Source organism: Chelonoidis abingdonii, chromosome 1, assembly GCF_003597395.2.
Source record: "Chelonoidis abingdonii isolate Lonesome George chromosome 1, CheloAbing_2.0, whole genome shotgun sequence".
Taxonomy (NCBI): Eukaryota; Metazoa; Chordata; order Testudines; family Testudinidae; genus Chelonoidis; species Chelonoidis abingdonii.
This window is the reverse complement of record NC_133769.1, coordinates 214,249,704-214,271,542: the sequence shown is the minus strand read 5'-3', so window position 1 is coordinate 214,271,542 and position 21,839 is coordinate 214,249,704. Positions and strand designations below refer to the sequence as shown.

The window sequence follows — 21,839 nt, the reverse complement described above, 5'->3', positions numbered from 1 at the left end:
TGGCATTATCATTTAATTCCAGGACATGAAGATACCAAAATAAAGTAAAATGCTGGAGTTCCTGGATTTGAAAACAGACATAGTATTAGAATATCCAAGAGAGTGTTGAGGGCTGTATACAATAAGACATGATCCCTCCCCCACAGAACTTACAATACAGGGCCTTGATTGTGCACTAAAATTTGTGCCGGCACACCACAGTGCTTGTTCCAAGTCCCACTGACTTAAAGAGGTTCTTTGTGGGTGGGCTGCACCTCTATACATATCAGGTTAGGATCATGGCTTAATATTAGACATGTCACAACCACTGAAGGTAACAAACAGTGCAGCAATAAACTCTTGGATACTTAGCCATTAGCATATACATATACCTAAAATAAACCTTTTAAAATGATTGACTTACTGGGAGCAACATGGAAAAAGTAAGTCTTCAGAAGGGATTTAAATGAAGAAAATGTTTGGATTTTATAACAACCATCTGATAGTTCTTGAATAAAGTAAGAAGACAAAGGATTTAGGAAGAGAATTAATTATTTGCCCCACAATGATATTACTTGAAACTTATCAAGTTCTTAGTTTGGACATAACAGTATTCTTTCACAGTTTATCTTCCTCAGTATATTTATTGTTATCCTTGTGGATGTATCATTCTTCCATTTGTCTGGTCCTAAATTTTTTTAAACTCATTCTTTAATGCAGATTCATAGTACAACTTTGAATTTCACTCAGAACTGATTATAAATTAAACTAAATAGTACTTTGAGTAAAGGTTCCTATTGTATTCCACTGAGGGTGCGTTTACGCATGTGCGCCATGCATCCAAAGCCATCAGGTTTGGAAGTACTAGTGTCCATTGGTCCACACGTGAGCCCTTGTTTCACCTCGTGGTTTTGTCCAAGATTGTAAAGGGCTGGGCAGACCAATTGCATCCCCAGTTCCGTCTCATCACTGCACGGTCTGAATCCAAGTTGGAGTTGCTAGTGTCCTCTCGTCTGACACGCTTTTTAAAAAAAGAAAAAAAAAAGTTTCAGAATTGTATATAGTTAGTTTTTACTGCTACTGTTTTTTTTTTTGTGTGTGTTGTATTTTTTTAAACATAGTTTAATGTTTAGTAGGACTGGGAATTCAGGGGAATCTGTTTACTGGTCCCACCAGCTTCCACACGCGGGTACTGGATTATGCCAAAGATTTCAGGATTCCAAATTTGCATTTCCTGCCTGCATTCATTTTCGGTCAGCAACTCGCCCCAATGCTGCCTCTACTACTTGGGAGAAGCCCACATTTCATCCAGGTGCAGTATCTGCTGGTCCTTACTAAGCCATACCTGAGAAGGCTGGGCTCTCCACCTCAAGAAGCACCTCATGGAAATTGCCATGAGGCCTCAGTCGGACCCGGGTTAGGGTTATGGACCCTGTGCTGGGGCCTAGTTGGGAGGTAAGGAAGTATGTGTATAAGCATTCAGTAAGTCTTCCTCCAAAACAAAGAAGGATGATACACCTCCCACAAGTTGCAGCCACAGAGAGGTTGCACATTCCAAGGCATGCAAGCATGACAAGAAATCACGCAGACTGGCAGACCCGCTGATACCGAGCACCGAGACCCGCATGCACTCGGTTTTGGCTACGGAATGGGTACCGTTAATGCTGGGGTGATAGGAGAAAGAACCAGAGCCACATGAGCAGTTTGTCCTAAGGGAACCGAGGTCTCCATCCTTTCTGCTGCAAACCACACCTAGGGAAGTCCGATCTCCTATGCAGGACTTGCCAAAGTCCGGTCATGCTTTGACTCACATTCTCTGGTGATTTTCACGCTTCTGCTGTCTCCAGTGATACCACCATTGGAACCAGGATCTGAGTTCTCATCATTGGAGAATTCTGATGGAGTATAAGGGCCGACAGTTCCCTGCTGCCAATACGAGTATCTGAAAGGAACACCAGTGGTGTGGCAATACCCTCTTCTCCGCCAACAGGGAAGTCGCTGGTTGCCCTCCCTATGGGGCCCTCTGCAACATATTCTGGATCTGTCTTGCTGGACCTATTGGGGATTCTAGCCCCTGTACCCACCCTGAGAACCCTGGTGAGGGAGGCTTTGCCCGTCCCTGCTTATGACGCCCTTGACCAGGCACTTCAAACTGGTTATGGAGACAAACCACTCAGTCGTGTTCCACCGGAGCAAGAGTGTTGGTTTCCCATTGGCCTCTCCAGATGGTGCAGCAACTTCAGCCTCCATCTTGCTTCCAGATGACTTTCAGCAATTCCAAGAGTTCTTGTGAACGGTGGAAGACAGGCATCATATTCCACTGGAGGAAGTACAAGACAGGCAGCACCAGCTCCTGAACATCCTTTATTTCTCACTACTGAGCAGGGTTGCTCTACTGATCAACGATGTCATTCCCCAACCAGCCCGAACAGTTTGGCAAACCCTGGCCACTTGTAGTCCTACCTCCAAAGGGACAGACCAGGAGATACTGTGCACTAGTGAAGGGGTCGGAGTTTCTTTTTTTTATATCTCAACCCAATTTCCTCCTGGTACAAGCAGCAATGGAATGGTCCAGGCAGCAACATCTGTGCTCTACCCCAACAGATGAGGGTAAAAGCTTAGACCTTCTGGGAAGCAAGGTCTTCTCTTCTGCAAGCCTCCAGTTTTGTATTTCAAACTGCCAGGCCTTGTTGGTCAAATATGACTTCCTTAACTACGGTAAATTGGAGGACTTTATTGCAAAGCTTCTTCAGCAAGTTGGAGCATGTTTCCAATCTGTCCTGGAGTAGGACAAGCTGGTGGCTAGAACAGCACTACAGTCAGCTGTGGATGCTGCAGATCTAATCACACTTGATGGTCATGGCCATAGTCATGCAGAGAGAATCATGGCTGCACTCATCTGGTTTCCCCAGACAGGTGCAGAATAACACTGAGGGCCTTCCTTTTGATGAATCACACTTATGTAATAAGACAGATGATTCCCTCCACTCCCTCAGGGGTGCCAGTGTTACACTTTGATCACTGGGTATCTATCCACCTGCCCCAAGTGGAAATTCTACCACCTACCATCTACACAGTGATTCAGGAACCCCCGTTTCTTCCACCAGAGGCCATATGAACCGCCTTGTAAGTGCCAGAAGACCCTTTGACCCCGCCCTCCAGGTTTACCTTTGCAGTCTTCGTCCTCTCATGTTCAAACTGATCAGAAACAATATTTTTGAGTGCCACTGGAGAGCTGTCAACCACCATGCCTACTACCATGCAACCAACCCACCCTCTTTGGGCATCATTTAGCACTCTTTTATTTCTATCCTGGAGCTCTATAACAGCTGACAAGTTGATCCTGTCATTCACTATGGCTATACAGTCCAGTTCACCATGCTGCCTCATCCACATCCTGCACCCTGATCCCTTTCCAGGGACCACTCGTGACAGGATCCTGGCACTAGAAGTAGACACCTTACTGCAAAGAGGAGGGATAGAGCACGTTCCTCTGAACTATCAGGGCACGGTGTTCTGTTAGACGTGGGGCGTCTTCACTACCGGGGTAAGTTGACCTAAGTTACTCTACTCTAACTATGTGAATAACGTAGATGGAGTCGACATAGCTTATGTCTGCTTACCCCAGTGTCTTCATTGTGGTGCGTCAACAGGAGATGCTCTCCGGTCGACTTCCCTTACTCTTCTCTGACAAGTGGAGTACCAGAGAGCGCTCTTCTATTGACCAGAGAGCGTTCTGCCATCAATGTAGCAGGTCTTCAGTAGACCCACTAAATTGACCCTGCTGCAATAGCATCGATCTCCCTATAGGTGAAGACCAGCCCTTACTTTTTGGTAGATAAGAAGGGGAGGTGGAGGCCTATCCTGGATCTCAGTAACTTCAACCGCTTTATCCACAAGCCCAAGTTTCATCTTAGCCATCATACCATCTCTAGGAAAAGGCAGGTGGTTTATGGCTCTCAGTATGCAGGACACCTATTTTTACATAGACATCATCCAGCCCACAGAGATTCCTGAGGTTCATGATGGGTCTTTAGCATTTTCAGTACAGGGTCCTTCCTTTTGGACTCACCACTGCTCCCTGAGTCTTCACCAAAGTTTTCTCTGTCACAGCAGCCCATCTCCTATGCTCGGGAGTCCTTATTTTCCCCTATTTTGACGATTGGCTGCTAGCAGCATGATACAGAGATGAAGCTTAAATCTCAACTTCCGTGTTGCTCTGACTCTTTTCATCCCTGGAAGACAGCATCAGCATTGAAAAATCAACTGTGATTCCCACACAGACCTTAGACTTCATAAGGGCCTCTATCATCTTGGTCACAGTCTGATCTTACCTACCAAGGGACACATTCCAGACTCTGCAGGAACTTGTTCTCCAGGTAGTCAACAGTTCGTCTGTCCCAGTCAGAACTTGCTTATCCCTTCTTGGCCACGTGGTAGTCTGCACGTACATCACTACTGTTGCAGTCTACCGATGTGGCCTCAGAGTCTGCTTACCTACGCGACATGCTATGGACCTTATGCTGGCAGTCTGTCTCTCTTCCTTCCAGTGGTGGACAGACCCACAGCAGGGTTGTACAGGGAGCCCCTTTCTCCCATCCTCCCTGGACAGAAGGATCATCAGACACATCCCTCACAGGATGGGGAATACACATTGAAGAACACATGACACAAGGTACGTGGAACCTTTGGGATACCAGGATGCACATCAACATTGTGCAACTCTGGGCGGTACAACAAGTGTGTCAAGCAATTTCTGTTTTTTTATTCACTCTCATCATGAACTTAACAGCAACACCATTGTTTATTACATCAATAAATAAGGGGATACAAAGTTGACTGCTCTGTGCAGGGAAGTGGCCAATCTATGGGATTGGTGCATTGCCCACAAGATCCTGTTGTCGGCAGCCTCTCTTCCAGGGACTCGGAATGTAATTGTAGACTCAGCTGAAGAGTCATAGCTGATCACAAGTGGGAGCTTCACAACTCCATAGTAAATGACATCTTCAGCCAATGGGGGACGCCGACCAGACCCTTTTGCCTCCCACGTCAACAACTGATGCAGCACATATGCTCAAGGGGTGGGGGGGGTGTCATTATCCACTCTCAAGGTGATGTTTTCATCCTCTGCTGGTCGGACCAGATCAACTACACCTTCTCTCCCCTCCTCCTTCCACTCCTCCGACAAGTCCTCCACAGGATCAGGGAGGAGAGGGCCACTGTCATTCTGATCACCCTGTTCTGGCCATGGCGATTTTGGTTTCCTAATCTCCGCATGTTGGAGTGTCCTTTGCTTTCTCAGAAATGCTTACACAACACAACAGGATCAGGCATCCTGATACAAAGATGCATCACCTCAGAACTTTGTATTTGGATAGGCAACTTCTCTAGAACAGGAGTGTTGATTGGGAGTTCGTCATCCTTTCGAGCAATAGGAAAGAGTCCATGAGATGTTTTTATCAGGTCAAAAGTAAATGCTTCACCTCCTGTGCCCAGCAGAATGGGCTTTCCCTGGAGGAAGTGGACATTCTCCTTCTTTTGGACTACCTGCTGTCCTTGAAGATGACAGGACTCACCCTCAATTCTCTCAAGCAGCTTTCAGCGCCTTTCACCCTCCCATGGAAGGACACTCATATTTACACATCTCTTGACTCTCAGGTTTTGGAAAGGTCTCACGAAGACTTTAGCACCCATACAACCTATTGCCTCCCAGTTGGACCTCAGCCTCGTTCTAGCTGAATTAATGAAACTGCTCTTTGAGCCATTAACTTCATGCTGTGTCCCTCCTTTCCATGAAAGTCACCTTCCTAGAGGCTTAGTTTTGGCGGTAAAAGTAGGTGAACTTGAAGCTATGATGGCAGACCCCCCTTTCACCACATTCTATAGGGAAAAAATCTCCCTGTGACTGCACCTCAAGTTTCTACCAAAGGTCGTATCCTGGTTTCATCTCAATCAACCCATACACTTACCTACTTTCTTTCCAAAACTTCACACCTCAGTGGAAGAGCGGCACCGTCAGTCCCTCTGCATTTGCAGAGCCATGACTATCCACCTGCAGAGGACAAGACCAATCAGGAAGTTCCCTAGACTCTCTATTGCTATAGCTGAGAGGATTACGGGCTGACAATCTCCACACAAAGGATTTCCATGTGGGTGGGATTTCAGGGTCATTACGTTCTATCAGTTGTTGGGACTGTCACCACACCTTGGGGTGAGAGCCCATTCCAGAAGAGCCAAGGCGTTGACTATGGCCATCCTCCACAATGGGCTAATTCCAGACATATATAGGGCGGCCATGTGGCGTTTGGTACATACCTTCACAGCACATTACACCTTAGTGCAGGACTCTGGACTCTGCAATGGATGTCTCATTCGACGTGACTGTCCTCTGTTCAACCTTTCCATCCTCTTTCTTGCATCCTCTTTTGAATTAAGTACTGCTTGTTAATCACCCTCAGTGGAATATAACTGGGACTATCACTTGAAGAAGAGGCTGTTACTTACCTGTAACTGGAGGTTCTTTGAGATGCATGGTCTTTGTCTGTATTCCACTTCTCACTCTCCTTCCCTGCTCTGCGGATCTATTTACTTTGTTGTGCAGAAGGAACTGGAGACACTGTTGGTCCACATTACCTTTTATTGCCTCAGACGAAACCATGAGGCAAAGCAAGGCGCGTGTGCAGACTAACAGACATAACTGTTTTCAAATTCCCTGGCTCCATATACTCACCCTCACTGGAATACAGAGAGGGACTGCTTGTCTCAGAAAACCTCCAGTTACAGGTAAGTAATCTCTTATTAAATAGTTATTTTATCAAATATTGGGGGCTAACTCCTGGCCACCAATCTTTAAACAATTATCATTCTATCATATTCTAATAGTTACGTTATATTTTTCCTTGAAATTTGGCAATGATTTTGTTATGTATATAATGGAATAATATTGTAAATTTTATAATTGCATGTCATAATATACTATAAACGCAAGGTTTATGATTTGCACTAACGATTTTGTTACACTTTAGTCCTTTATTTCTTTCACATACAATCAGAGTATATTACTTTGATCCATATATAACTGTTTTTTGAAGAGTAAAATCTGTGTATTTTACTGAAATGTTCTTACAAGAATTAGGGTTATCTTTCACACAGATGTACTGTAAAATTACAAACTTCTCTAAGACCTTTCTTGGAATTAAAGGATGCATGAAGAGTAATTGTCTTATTTTCTGGACTGTGAATGAAGTACTCTAGAATTCCACTACAGATTTCAGAGAGGTTTATCAGTTTATTGTAATATTAAAGTAAATTTAAAACTTCAACAAGCCATTTCCCACTCTCACTTCCACCTCCAATCTCATATCAATTACTCAATCCATTGTACTTTTTCATTTTACTGTGTTGCATCCTAAGAATTAAGAAGGCTAAGAATGTTTAAATAATCCAACAATATGGTCGTTTAATTGTAGTTTTGCTTAATATGGAAAGAGAACTTGATTTTTTTTGTCATGCATCATTTGTATAGTAATAACCTTAGTTAAATGTATTTAAAGAGATAAAAGCATGTTCAGTACTTTATAGGTAATGCATATTTTTGTCTAATCTAGTTTCCTTACATAGTTAGAATTCTGGGGCCTGCTCCTGCAAACTTTTGCTCTAATGAAGACAATGGGATTACTAATGTGAGTGAGGACTGGTCATGTGAGTAAAAGTTTTCAGAATCAGGCCTATAACATATGTTATACATATCATATAATATGAAAATAATATATATATATATTGTTTACTGAAATTTTAGTGTCTCTAAAATTTTAAGATGTCAGTGTTACTAATTGTCTTTGTTTTGCTCAAGATTTTTATTGAAGGATGGTCAGCTGTGGCTCTGCGCTCCTCAGGCGAAGCAAATATGGAAGTGTTTAGCTGAAAATGCAGTCTATTTATGTGATCGTGAAGCCTGTTTTAAGTGGTATTCCAAACTAATGGGTGATGAACCAGATTTAGATCCTGACATTAATAAGGACTTCTTTGAAAATAATGTGCTTCAGTTGGATCCTTCCCTGTTAACAGAAAATGGAATGAAATGTTTTGAACGTTTCTTCAAAGCTGTGAACTGTCGAGAAGGGAAGTTAGTAGCAAAAAGACGAGCCTATATGATGGATGACTTGGAATTAATAGGATTAGACTACCTTTGGAGGGTAAGTACAGAACGGGAAACATGCAAATGGCTTACTGCTCCATTTTTGTTAAAAACAAAAATGATTTAAGACTGTAACTGAATCTGTGTAGACTTAAATTACAATAACGTAAGTGTTTTTCAAACTAACTACATGAAAATTGGCTCTTCCATTTTCCCTTCATACTCTTAAGTTAATTATTTCCCAGGGGTGAACCTTGAACTCAGAATATGACAGAGAAAGAAAAAGAAGTGTGTATTTGTAATGTCTGTGCATGTGAGATTAAGGTTTTGCTTGTACCATAAAACCAAACTCATTTGTTTAATTTTTTTAAATATCTTTGATTTGCATTGTTCATTTACCTTATGCTCTCACTCACCAGTGATTTTACTTATGAAATCACCATTTCTCCTAATGGCCAGTAGCATCTGGTGGTTAGGGAAGAAGATTTATGTGTTTCTAGTTGACAGGAAATGGAACCAAACTTTATTTTGAGCATCTGAGAAACTGGCTTATATGATTAATTGCAGTATTGTGGAAGTAACAAACAGGTATTGTGCTCTCATCTCTGAACAAGGTGATCATTGTTTTAGTCCTTTTACTAAATATGGGGCTTATCCTCACTACTGCAGATAGATGCAGTCTTTTTGATGAAAGATTGGACATCCCTTTTTGTCCAGAGTTGGTGGTTTCTAGGTGCCAGTTGATGATCCCATGATAGTTATTAAATAGGGGACACTGGTGTTATCCACTCCAACTTTCAGGATTCCATTTTTCAAATACCCTTGAGGTCTAGTATACAATGGCTGCACTGCAACATCAGCATTAATGTTTCATTTTGTAAAGCACTTGAAGTACCTAGAGTGTAATCCAAACAATTGAGAGATGCCCAGTGAAAAAGCAACAGGAGCGCTCTTCAGAGCTGTCAGTTGTGGGCAGTAACTTCCTTGGATCTGCCTTTCTGTCTGGAGCTATCATCTTTCTACTTTGTGGGACCAATTTTTGACAGCTTTTCAGCTTTAATTCTGGCCAGTGGCTAGCAGTAAGTTTTCAAATATTCAGATTAGGTTCAACACTCCTTTTTCTAGATTCCGAAGTAAATTTTAAACCTCATCTTAAATAGTGGCAAATATTATCTTGAGTTGAGAGAGGTCTTTAATGGTATTAAATTGTTTAACTGAAAAATTGTTAACTTCTTAATTGCCCAGAACTCCTAACTAACATAAACACAAAACTTGTAAGTACCGGTAGACCATTGGAAAGTTAAGATTTAATTGCAGCTAAATAAATGTTTTTGTGGGTCTCAGACTTTGTTGGTAATGATGCAACAAGCATGTATAGTCTTTAGAACTAGTGGCGCGAGAAACATAGCATGGAGATATTTAAAGGAAATTTTATGCGCCATTCTGTCACTTTACAAAGCATACTGTGTTTTTTGCAGACACTGGTGAATTCTTTTAAAGCAATTAATTTGATCCAATCATAATCTTGATTGGGACCACGGTAGAAAGATAATTTACAGTAATTGTACTTCAATTATATACTCTAGTTAGTTTTTTGTTCTGATGAATGAAAAATATTTTATCCATGTTCATATGTAGTCCTTCTGTTTTTTAAACTGGATATTAAAAAGTTAAAATGCATTAATACTTTTTTATTGCTTTAGGTTGTGATTCAGGGAAATGATGACATTGCCAGCAGAGCAATAGATCTGCTTAAAGAGATCTATACTAATCTTGGTCCAAGGTTACAAGTTAATCAGGTAAAAAAAAAAATTGAGTGGAATGTAATATTGAATAAAGATTATTGTAAAATTTTACAACTGTGATATTTTGATAGCTTAAAGTTTTGAAAATATGGCAGTTTCCATCCACGGAATGGCCTCTTGGAGAATGTGCTCTTGCCTATGTACAGATTTTAATGTTGGTGAACCTACCCTTTAGTTCCTTTTAGCCTTTTGCAGAGATTTAGGGATCTACTAAGAGTGTTTAAAGATTAAAATTGCTGGCTTTTGAGAAATCACCAAAGTTTAATGCACTTGTTAGTTATGTCTGTATTTCCATTAGCAAAACAGTGGCTCGTGCCAAATAGTTTTGCATTCTGCTGGGATTTGAGGTATGTGATATTTTGTCCAGTGTGTTTGCTGGCTGGGTCTAGGTCATGTCAATGGTGGCTAATACAACACTTGAATTCATTTTACTTCTCACACAAGAGAGCATTGCGAAGCTCTCGGAAACCAACAATCGAAACCAAGCTCTGGAGAATCAAATCTTTTCTCTCAAGATCCCAACTTGCCTGTTAGTATGGTTCATTAGAAAGTGAGAGGGACTTGCAAGTTTCTAGAAAGATCAGGGAAAGGATAAACTATTGGGATTTCTGAAATTTCCTTTGTTGTCATCAAGATAGTACTAGTGGGCAGTGTTATTACCAGCTTGCTCGTGGATATTGCAACCATGGAGCCAGGGAGGGCAGTGCAGTAACGGATAGCTTCTATGCCTTTCTTGAATTCAGTAGTTTTAAGTATAAATATTTGAAAACATAATCCCAAAGCTTTGAGGACTTTTGTGCCCTCAGATCACCTCCAACAAGTTTCTTGTATCTAATGTTAGTTGTACTTCTTAACGCACAACCCCTTGCTACACTCCACTTTCCTTAGTTATTCTATTAAGGACACTTTTTTTTTTTTTTAGTCCTCAAAACCAGCAGTCTGCAAAATACAGTCTAAAGATATAAGTACTACCTGACAGATGGATATGTAAATATTCCATATTATAGTCTGTGGTGAGCAGCAACTAAGTGAAAGAGTAGTCCAATTTAGAATCCTTCACAGAGCTACATTTTGCTTACATTGCTGCTATTTGGTTCAAGTTGGTGGGATGAGGGGCAAGGTTTGTGCGCGCGCACACACACACACGTTGTAGAGTTAGCACTGATAACTGAATCTAATATAGTATACTTTTTTTTTTTAAATTATCAACTGTAATGTTAGTGTGGAGAAAACCAAAGTTGTGTATAGTGTTGAGTAAAGATTTGGTTTTCAATTAAGATTTTATAGCACGTTTGATTCTGCAACTGAAAGATGGCTATGTAATATTTTGTAATTTGTCCCAATTTCTCTTGTACATTACATTAGGTAGTCATCCATGAAGACTTCATTCAATCCTGCTTTGATCGTTTGAAGGCCTCCTATGATACGCTGTGTGTTTTGGACGGAGATAAAGACAGTATTAATTGTGCAAGGCAAGAAGCAATACGAATGGTGCGAGTATTGACTGTTTTAAGGGAGTATATAAATGAATGTGACAGTGATTACCATGAAGAGAGAACAATTCTACCTATGTCAAGGTTTGTGAAGAACTCAGAACTACTATGATTCATCTTCATTAAAGTGATCTTAGCAGTGGAAAATGTTTGTTTCAAAATTAATTTAACTTCCTTTACCAGTGTATTAAAAAAAAAAAAAAATCCTGTAGCAATTATTCTAAGTGAATATTACAAACTGCTATTGAACAAATAACATTTAACTTCCTTCAAAAACACCTTTAAATTAATGTAATGCACTTCTAAGGCATTCTAAATAACTAACTTTCACAATTCCTTTGTGAGATAGATAGGCGTCCACATACAGATAGGAGCTAATTGGTTAACCGAACTAGAATTAAATTTGAACTTCTGGCACTTGGTCCTATAGTTCACATATAGTGTCATTAAAGTATATTTTTTTACTGTATTTTTTTATTTCAAAAATATTCAATTTTTGTATTGAAGAAAAAAGTATTCTTGTTTTAAGTGCTGGCCTGTATGTGTATTCCACACGATACACATGCACATCATGTGCTTGAGTCCGGAGATTTTAATAAGCAGTGTCCATTGGCCTGCATATGCACAGTCGATCTCCTCATGCTCCCAAACGAGGGTATGAGAAGCAGTGTGAGCTGATGCCCTCTCACTTGCTGTCACATGGTCTGAGTCAGAATCCAGTGTCCTCACTTGTTTCAGCCTTTCAGAAAACCTGTAAATAAGATTGTAAATTGTTCTTTAGCTTAGTTCAGTTAGTCTTAGTCTTAGTATAGTTTGTTTCCCCAGATTGGAGACTATGCCCAGACTCCTGGGCTTGAAAAACTGCATCTCCTGCCCTAGACACTTCTCCATCAGTGAAGAACACCAATGCTACTTCTGCTTTCTGGGTGAGACTGTTATTTCGGCAGTATTCGTTGCTCATTTCTACCAAGAACTTGCAAGGGTCATGAGCTTTGCCTGAGAAAACACTTAATGGAGAAGGCTATGAAGCCTTTCTCCTATCTGGGCTAGGAAGACACGCATCCCGTACATTGGCCTCACCAAACAAGCAGTGCCTACCCTTCTGAGCAGGAGCAGAGCCGTGGGTGTCTCCGCCCAAAGACACTTCCACGAGGGCTTCCTATGAGAATAAGGGACGTTTTCATGGGGTCAAAGACTGTCCATATGAGAGAGACTCTTTCCCGAGCTTATTGAGGTGTGTAGGAAGAAGGATCTTTGACCTCGGTCCTGGAAGGTCTTAGGGCGGAACCCATTGCAAATTCTGCACTTCTCTTTCTGATTGCTCTCCCCGAGGCACCGCTGAGAGGAAGAGGGATGGTCACTTAGGCAAAAACGTTCCACAGTCCTCACGGAGCTTGAACCCTGGCAACTATTAACTAGCTAAAACTAGAAGCTATAAACACAGAGTGGACACTGCCCAAACACACTTGCAAAGCAAGAGCAACAGTTTGTTCCAGCTAGCCGTCACTGGTGGTAAGAAGGAACTAAGGGGGTGGGGAGTCGGCAGGGCCCTATATTGGGGGCCAGGAAGGGTCAACTCCAGGGGGCACCCTGGCCGACCCTACGGAAGTTGCTAAGGGAAAAATCTTCCGGCTGGTATGCATGTGGTGTGCACACACCTGATTGGAATTGACATGAACAGCACATCTGGAGGAACCATTAGAAGAAGGCGAGTAACCGGTTTTTGTCAGTGATTCTGGTACTGAGGCACAATGGCTGTTATCCACCAATCCTGTCCACAAGTGCAGCTCCAAACTCTGTGTTACCGACATGCCCACCCAATGGGGACTAGAAATATGGATGCACCATGCTATTCATGTCAGCCGTCAGAACTCCCCATGCGCCAGGGTGCACAGAGACCTATACAGCACCGAAGAGTATATTCCTCTACTACCTGCAGTCTCCTCTGGACCAGTGCTCCTGAGAGATGTTACCACACCAGAAGACGGTATTACTTTGGTATCCGAGGAACCATCCCACTTACAACCATCAGGCAGACTTGCCCTGGTGCTGATGCCTCTATCATTACAGCAGGAGCAGTGTTTGGATTTGAACAAATCCAATGAACCAATCCCTCCTTCACAGTGAGAACTAAACCCAAACAGGTGATGCAGGACTTATGGTCGCTACCTATATGAAAATGACCTCCCTAGGGACCAATGGTTCCACATGCTATGGCCCCCCCCTTGAATTGTTGTCTCCTCTCTTTGGCCCAGTTGGGGATCATGGGATGTCTGTATGGATGTCTGGGACCCATACAGGAGTCTTTCCACTCCTCACCCTTTCGCCAACAACTGGTTCCCCTGGTGCATGAGGAGGAGGAAGATGTTGAACCAGAACCACAGATGACAGGAATCTCCTCTTCTTCCCCAGATGAGGCAGTCTCTTCTTCTTCCTCATCCCTACCAAACTGCCACAGACAATACCAACACTTACTTTGAAGAATGGCTAGTGATGTCCAGATATCTCTGGAGGAAATCCAAGACCCACATCACCAACTATTGGATGTTCTGCATCCAGTTAACAAGGTCATTGGAATTGGCAAGAAAGGTGTTGGTGTGTAGAACACTGGGGTGTGCCAGACCAAAGATGGCTCAGAAGTGTTGTTTTCATCCAGCAAAGGGAGCTGAATTCCTGTTCTCCCCACCTTGCTCCCAACTTTCTGGTGGTACATTCCATAGCAGCCTGTAACATCTCTCAATACTGAAGGACCACTCCATCAGAAAATGGCTCCAAGAGACTGGACTTCTTGGAGAGAAAGGTCTTCTCTCTGGGCTTGCAATTTCGCATTGCCAGTTACCATGACTATCCCATTCCCAGTCTGTGTTTAGGACCTATTTTTGATATTTTAGTCAAGACCTGCTCACCGTCTCTGATGCCACCTGCCTTTCCTTCTGACACCTTTTGAGGCCATCTCATTCTGTTTGCCCACAACTCGGAGTTAATTGTGATTGACGGTTGGGTCTTGGAAATTATTCATCAGGAATAGTCCATAGAGTTCATCTCCTTCCCTTCCCTATTGCCCTTCATGAACCACTCTCATGAGGCAATTCTTCAACAGGAAGCAGAGTTACACCAAGGGAGAATAGATCCTTAGTATCAGGGAAGAGGGTTTTATTTTCTAGTCCCAAAAAAGACTGAGGATGAAGACCCATTCGGGATCTTTGGCAGCTCCCCGTCTTCACTCGGAAGATGAAATTCTGGATGGTCAGGTTGGCATCAATAACCTCCTCTCTTCAAGAAGGAATGTGATTTGTGGCTCTCTGTATGTGAAGGGTGCATATTTTCATATAGACCTCCCACAGGGTCCTATGGTTTATCACTGGCCGGGGGTATTTCCAGTTCCAGGTCCTCATCTTTGGAGTAGCAACAGCACCCAGAGAATTTACAGAAGAGTTCTCTGGTGATGGCCTAGATGAGAAGTCAGGACCGCACAGTTTTTCCATATCTTGACAGCTAGCTCCTTGTAGGTCACTCTTGACAGGAGGTCAGGTTGGCTATTTAATACCTCATTCAAAGCCTCACACCCCCGAGGGTTTGGGTGAACAGAGAGAAGTCTATTTCTCTCCCCTTCCCCCCTCCCCCAAGGACAAACTTTATCAGGGCAGCGTTGGGCTCTGTTTACATAAGAGCCTTCCTCCCTGCAGAAGGCTTTCAGGTGATGCACGACCGAATTTCTTTGATTTTCCCACAGAACAAAGACTACAGTGTGGATGTGCCTATTGCTGCTAGGTTGTATGGCAATGTATACTTCCTTTGCCAGGCTTCATCTATGTTGCCCGCAGGCCTAGCTCAGTCCGGTCTACTTTCCCAAGAAAGACCACATCAACTTCAGGATGACTCTTTCCACTCGCTCCTAGTGCCACTGTTCTAACACTGCACGAGTCACATGGACCAGGCAAGAGGCCAGACTACATATCACATCCTGGAACAGCGGGCAGTTGACCTTGTGTGCAAGGCTTTCCTTCCGCTCATTCGCTCCCTCCACATCCAAGTCGTGTCAGACAATATCACCACTATGGTCTACATGAACAAGAAGTGAGATCTCTCTCTCTCTCTGGAGGTAGTCAGGCTTTGAAGCTTGTACATCAGGCACATCACCACCACCCAGGCAGCATACTTCTCTGGTATCCACAACTTCTTAGCAGGCAACTTAACCCCAGGCATTTCCCAGCAGGCCACAGATGGGAAGTCTGTGACTCTGTTCTGACAGACATCTTCATGCTTTGGGGCACATCCATATGGGACCTTTCTGTGTATCAGACAAACAGGAAACTACCCCTATATTATTCGAGAGGAGCCATAGGTCATGACTCCCAAGGTGACGTGCTTCTACTGTTATGGACGAGCGGTATCAGATGTCTTTCCTCCCATCCCTGTTTCTGCAAGTGCTGAGAAAGATATGTTACGACGGGGCCAATGTCCTTCTCCTACTGCTCTACTGGCCTGAGCAGCTTTGGTTCCCAGAGCTTGTCAGTTTCTCCAATCAAGATCCACCCCTTCCCAGAATTCCTGATGCAGGACAAAGGAAGGGTTAGACACCTCAACCAGGGTTGTCTCCACCTCACAGCCTCATGTTTGGGTGGGTGTCAGAGGTAAATCACTCTTATTTGGCGGTCCAGGCTAGTCTTACCCAGAGTTAGGAAAGAACAGAGCAGATCCTGTTATCTGGCTAAATGGAAACACTCGTCAACCTGGGTGCAGCACAGTCACTCTCCCATTCCCTTTAAGCTTTGTCCTGATAGTTCTTGTCTCTTAGTGTGTGTGTGTAGGGGTGGGGAGTCTGGTCTCTCAATCAGCTCATTATAGATCCACCTAGCAGCTATTAGTAGCTTCTTCCGCCCAATAGACGGTCTGTCTTTACTTAATCAGGTACAACACTGTTCATGAAGGGCTTCATTGATGCCTCTCCGACGGTCACTAAACCCACACCTCTATAGGATCTGAACCTTGTGCTGTCAAAGCTTATTAGAGCATAGATAGGACATGGAACATGTCGCTAAAGGTTCAAATGGAAGTGGCATTTCTAGTGGCCATGACTTCGCCCAAGAAGGTCAGCAAACTGAGAGCCATCATGTTGCCCCCCCTCCCCCCATTATGATATTTCACAGGGGGACAAAGTGTCCCTTTGCCTTTACCCTAAACTTCTCCTCAAAGTAGTTTCCAGATTCTACCTTAACCAGTTTGTTCACTTACCTGTCCTTTTTATGAAATACCACAATTCTCCTGAAGAGAAGAGACTTCTCTTCCTTGACATCAGGAGTGCACTTGCTTTTTACCTGTAAACAAACTAGTCCATCAGAAAGTCTCCAAGACTATTTGTTGAGCTAACAGAGAGCCTGTGGTCAGGATCCTCTTAAAGAATTGCTACGTGTGTTTATGGCAGAATTACCAAATGCTACAGACTAGCACGCATTCCACCTTCTGTCACTATAATGGCCCATTCCACAAGAGTACAGGCCGGCATGGTAGCATCCGTGCAGGAGGTCCCACTGCACAACATGCAGAGCAGCCACCTAGAGCTCCATAGACTCATTTGCTAGACATTATGTGCTAGTCTAAGGGCTTGTCTACACTTACATTTTTATAGCACTCTAACCTGCTGGCTCAGGGGAGTGAAAAATCACCCCCCTGAGCACAGCAAGTCTGAGCGCTTTAAAGCTGTAGTGTAAACAGGAGCTAATCCCCTCGTGGAGGTGGATTACTAGGAGCGCTGGGAGAGCGCTCTCCCAGCGCTCGCGTGCAACCACACTTGCACTTCAAAGTGCTGCTGTGGGAGCGTTCCTGCGACAGTGCTTTTAAGTTTCCAGTGTAACCGTGCCCTAAGCCTCTCCTGTGGAGTTGCATGCATCTTTGTTGCAGGCTTCCTCACACCCACTTATGATCTGATAATTGCTTGTGAATCTTCCACATGTGGAATACACATAGGGACCAGCATTCAAAGAAGTGGAGGTTGCTTAAACAGGAGGTTCTTCGAGATGTGTGGTCGGCATCAGTATTCCAGTACACACCCTCTGTCCCTTATGCTGTAGATCTAATTAGATTTGTGGTAAGAGAAGGAATTTAGAGGGCATCAACCTGCACCGCTGCTTATGCCCTCTCGTGGGAGCAAGAGGATATGTGGGCCAAATCTCTGGATTCAGGTGCCTGATGCTCATTTGTACCACGTGCGGTATATGGATAGGGACCCCACATCTCGAAGGACTTCTTGTTACTTTAAGTATCCTCCACTTCAAATCCTTTATACAGTTCGTAGAGGAAAGCCAGTCCTCTGCTTGACATGACCACTATTGCTGCAATAACCACTGTGGTTAGTGATGTCATCAGTGCCTTCTTATACTTCAAGAGATGTTTACAGGGATACTGTAAAATACTTGCATTCTGCATTTTGGATTACCTTAAAGTGAATGTTTTATACTGGAGCAAAAGTGTAAAAAAAAAAACAAACCCCCCCCCCCCCCCAAAAAAAAAACCAGCCCCCAAAAACACACAGAATAATTAATGAAAGGACATATCAAGTGGGGCCCAGCAGGAATCAGTTCTGGATCCAGTTCTGTTCAATATCTTCATCAGTGATTTAATGGTGCAAAGAGTACACCTACAGAATTTGTGGACAATACCAAGATGGGAGGGGTTGCAAGTACTTTGGAGGATAGGATTAAAGTTCAGAATGATCTGGACAAACTGTAGAAATGGTCTGAAGAAAATGGGAAATTCAATAAGGACAAAGGCCAAATACTTCACTTATGAAAGAACAATCGGTTACACACATACAAAATGAGAACTGACTGCTTATGAAGGAGTACTACAGAAAGGGATCTGGGGATCATAGTGGATCACAAGCTAAATATGAATCAACATTGTAACACTGTTGCAAAAAAAACAAATTTTTCTGTGATGTACTATCAGGAGTGTCATAAGCAAGACACGAGAAGCAGTTCTTCCGCTCTCCTCCACGCTGATTAGGCCTCAACTGGAGTGTTGTCCAGTTCTGGATGCCACATTTCAGGAAAAATGTGGACAAATTGGAGAAAGTCCAGAGAAGAGCAACAAAAATGATTAAAGGTCTAGAATACATGACCTATGAGGGAAGATTAGAAAAATATGGGTCTGTTTAGTCTAGAGAAAAGAAGACTGAGAGGGAACATAAGTTTCTAGTACATCAAAGGTTGCTACGAGGAGGGAGAAAAATTGTTCTCTTTGACCTTTGAGGATAGGACAAGAAGCAGTGGGCTTAAATTACAGCAAGGGCAGTTTAGGTTAGACATTAGGAAAAACTTCCGAACTGTCAGAGTAGTTAAGCAGTGGTATAAATTGCCTAGGCAGGTTGTGGAATCTGTGTCACGGGAGATTTTTTTTTTTAAAGAGCAGGTTAGACAAACACCTGTCAGAGGTGGTCTAGATCCGTAGTCCCCAAACTGTGGGGCATACCGCCCTAGAGGGGTGCACAGGAACATTTTGGGGAGTGTGGCAGGGCCTGGGCCAGCCCCCAAAGGGTGGGGGTGGGAGTGGGAGCACCACCCAGCCCCACTTTGCCCCCAGCTCTGGCCCAAGCATCACACTCCCCAGCTTCCAGCTGCAGTCCCGCTCCCTGCACTTACTGCAGCTCTGGTCCTGGCTCCTGGCTGCAGCGCCAGCCATGCCTTCTGACTACGATTTCTAGTGGGGGTGCAGACAGATTCCCTCATGGGTAAGACTTGGGGAATGATGGGAAAAGTTTGGGGACCACTGGTCTAGATAATACTTCGTCTTGCCTTGAGTGCAGGGGACTGGACTAGAAGACCTCTCGCGGTCCCTTCCACTTCTGTGAGCAACCATTTTCCATGTCCACTTTGATATTATTTTAGACGTTTGTGCTTGGGTAAAAGATTTTCTCAAATCCTGATTTTTCTAGTTCTATCATATAGTCAGTAGTCTTGTGTTGGTGCATTCAATCTGTTGTTGTTGAAATAACTGTCACAAGCAGACCAAAGTAGGAGGGACGACTAACCACTCCAGATTTATTTAAATAATTGTCAAATTAGGCGAGAAATTCTGAGAAAGTAGTAAAGGATAAATTGAGGTTCCTAAAGATAATACACTATGAAAATCCTTCTTAATTATCTGGTGAGAATGTTCTGAGTTTACTATAAAAAAAAAAAAAAAATTTCTATTCACCATTGCTGCCAAGAAATTTTAAAACCTCATGACCTTGCCATATGTTTGAAATGCTGCTACAGTAGTGGGAGCAGAAGTTAGTTGTTATACTAATAGCATTCAGTAATTACAACAAGGAATTTCATGTGGACTTTTATGTTGCAGAAACAATAAAATATAAGTGCTAAACTGGATAGAATAAGCCAATAGGACTGAAATTTTATTTCCAAGATTTGAACAGAGAATTGCAAAGAATGAAAGAGAACCAAAATTTGAACTACACAGTTACTTTAGGTTTACTTCAAATTCTGTGTGTTTAGAATGCAAGCGTAGAACTTATTGTTCAGTAAGTTTGTGGGTGTGCACTTTCCACTGTGACTTGTAGCGGTACAGATATTCAATTTACATGCAACAATGCATGTGCAAAATAGTCATGCTTGCACATTCCAACACTTACAGAAAATCATGCTGTAATAGTTGCAATACAAATGACTGCACGAAAAATAACTACTTTTGTTGTACTTGTTTCATGCCGGCAACGATGACTTTATTTAGCATATGCTCTCCATTTGTTTTGCAGAGCTTTTCGTGGTAAGCATATCACACTGGTGGTTCGTTTTCCAAACCAAGGTCGGCAGGTAGAAGACTTGGATATTTGGTCTCACACAAATGACACAATTGGTTCTGTACGGCGTTGTATTCTGAATCGTATTAAAGCCAACAGTGCACATACAAAAGTGGAACTGTTTATTGGTGGTGAGCTGGTAGATCCTGCAGATGATAGGAAGTTAATTGGACAATTAAATCTAAAAGATAAAACGGTGAGTGCTTTTACTTTAGTCAATTAGTTAATATTACTCCACTTCTATAATTACTGGGGGGGGGGGTGAGAGCAGGAGTATCATTATTAGAAATGTGAGAGGCAAGTAATATCTTCAATTGGACCAACTTCTGTTGTTAAGAGACAAGTTTGCTAGCTTCCACAGAGCTCTTCTTTAGATCTGGGAAAAGTACTCAAAAATTAAGGCTTATTACAATTATAATTATAAACCATAATGTTGTTATGGATTATTACAACAATCTGTAACCCACTGTTCCTTCAAAGTTCCCCAGCTTCTCACACACCAATGACTGGAGAGATATTAATGGGCCACTTCACCTTGAGTGGTCTCTTGAAATGTGTTGCTACATATGCTAAACAGTGTTTCCACGTTTTGTATTTCTGGCTATGAGAGTCTTGAGAACGTTTCCAAGACCTGAAGAATAGCTCTGCGTAAGCTTGAAGCTTGTTTCTCTCACCAACAGAAGACACAACAAATATTGTCTCTCTAATATCCTGGGACACACACTATTACTGCAATACTGCATACTTTATTTCAAATGATCCATTCTAACTTAGTGAAATATTGTATTAGTAGCTCATTTAGTATAAGAAGTTCTAAAGTTTATAGTTTTCATATATAATACTTAATCTTGTACAAATTTATTTTTCAGCTAATTACAGCCAAGCTTACGCAGATAAGTTCCAATATGCCTTCAAGCCCTGATAGTTCTTCTGACTCTTCAACTGGCTCTCCGGGCAACCATGGCAATCACTACAGTGATGGTCCAAACCCAGAAGTTGAAAGCTGTTTGCCTGGAGTGGTAAGTATATGTATTGGTCCAAAAATCTTATGAAGTTAAAAAAGACACATTGTAAATATTAGCACAAATTGTTTCAGTTGCTGAAATAGCATGACAAGTTTTTATTTTTGTTTTAGATCATGTCACTGCATCCTAGATACATCTCATTTCTTTGGCAAGTTGCAGACTTAGGCAGCAGCCTAAATATGCCACCTCTTAGAGATGGAGCACGTGTCCTTATGAAACTTATGCCACCAGGTCAGAATATAATTTTAATCTTTTTATATTTTGAGGTTATGTCTCATCCGTTTTCTGGAAATGGAATCCTTCCTGAAATCCTTCCTCCTACTAATTTAGTGTATGGTAGTCGTGAGAGTACATTCATTTTTTTCCTGTATTACTATTTCTTGTCCATAATATAAAGTTAAATATTTTAAAAATAGTTTTTTAGATGTCAGTGCCTGTTTAGCTTTGAAAATGGGGAAAGGTGTTAAAATTGAAATTATTTTGCAACACTTACTACTATATAGGAGTATCAGAGGGGTAGCCATGTTAGTCTGGATCTGTAAAAGCAGCAAAGAGTCCTGTGGCACCTTATAGACTAACAGACGTATTGGAGCATGAGCT

At 42.5% G+C, this 21,839-nt stretch overlaps 1 protein-coding gene across 4 annotated transcripts in view; it reads left to right on the top strand.

The window, feature by feature from the left end:
- The window catches only part of USP9X (ubiquitin specific peptidase 9 X-linked), a 211,555-nt gene that overhangs the window by 106,419 nt on the left and 83,297 nt on the right, over positions 1–21,839 (top strand). For all 4 annotated transcript variants that reach the window (XM_032795781.2, XM_032795782.2, XM_032795784.2 and 1 more), the window contains 6 exons: positions 7,832–8,174; positions 9,820–9,915; positions 11,287–11,498; positions 20,170–20,410; positions 21,084–21,233; positions 21,350–21,470. In XM_032795781.2, coding sequence (XP_032651672.1) covers positions 7,832–8,174; positions 9,820–9,915; positions 11,287–11,498; positions 20,170–20,410; positions 21,084–21,233; positions 21,350–21,470 — 1,163 coding nt within the window. The remainder of the gene's footprint in view (positions 1–7,831; positions 8,175–9,819; positions 9,916–11,286; positions 11,499–20,169; positions 20,411–21,083; positions 21,234–21,349; positions 21,471–21,839) is intronic.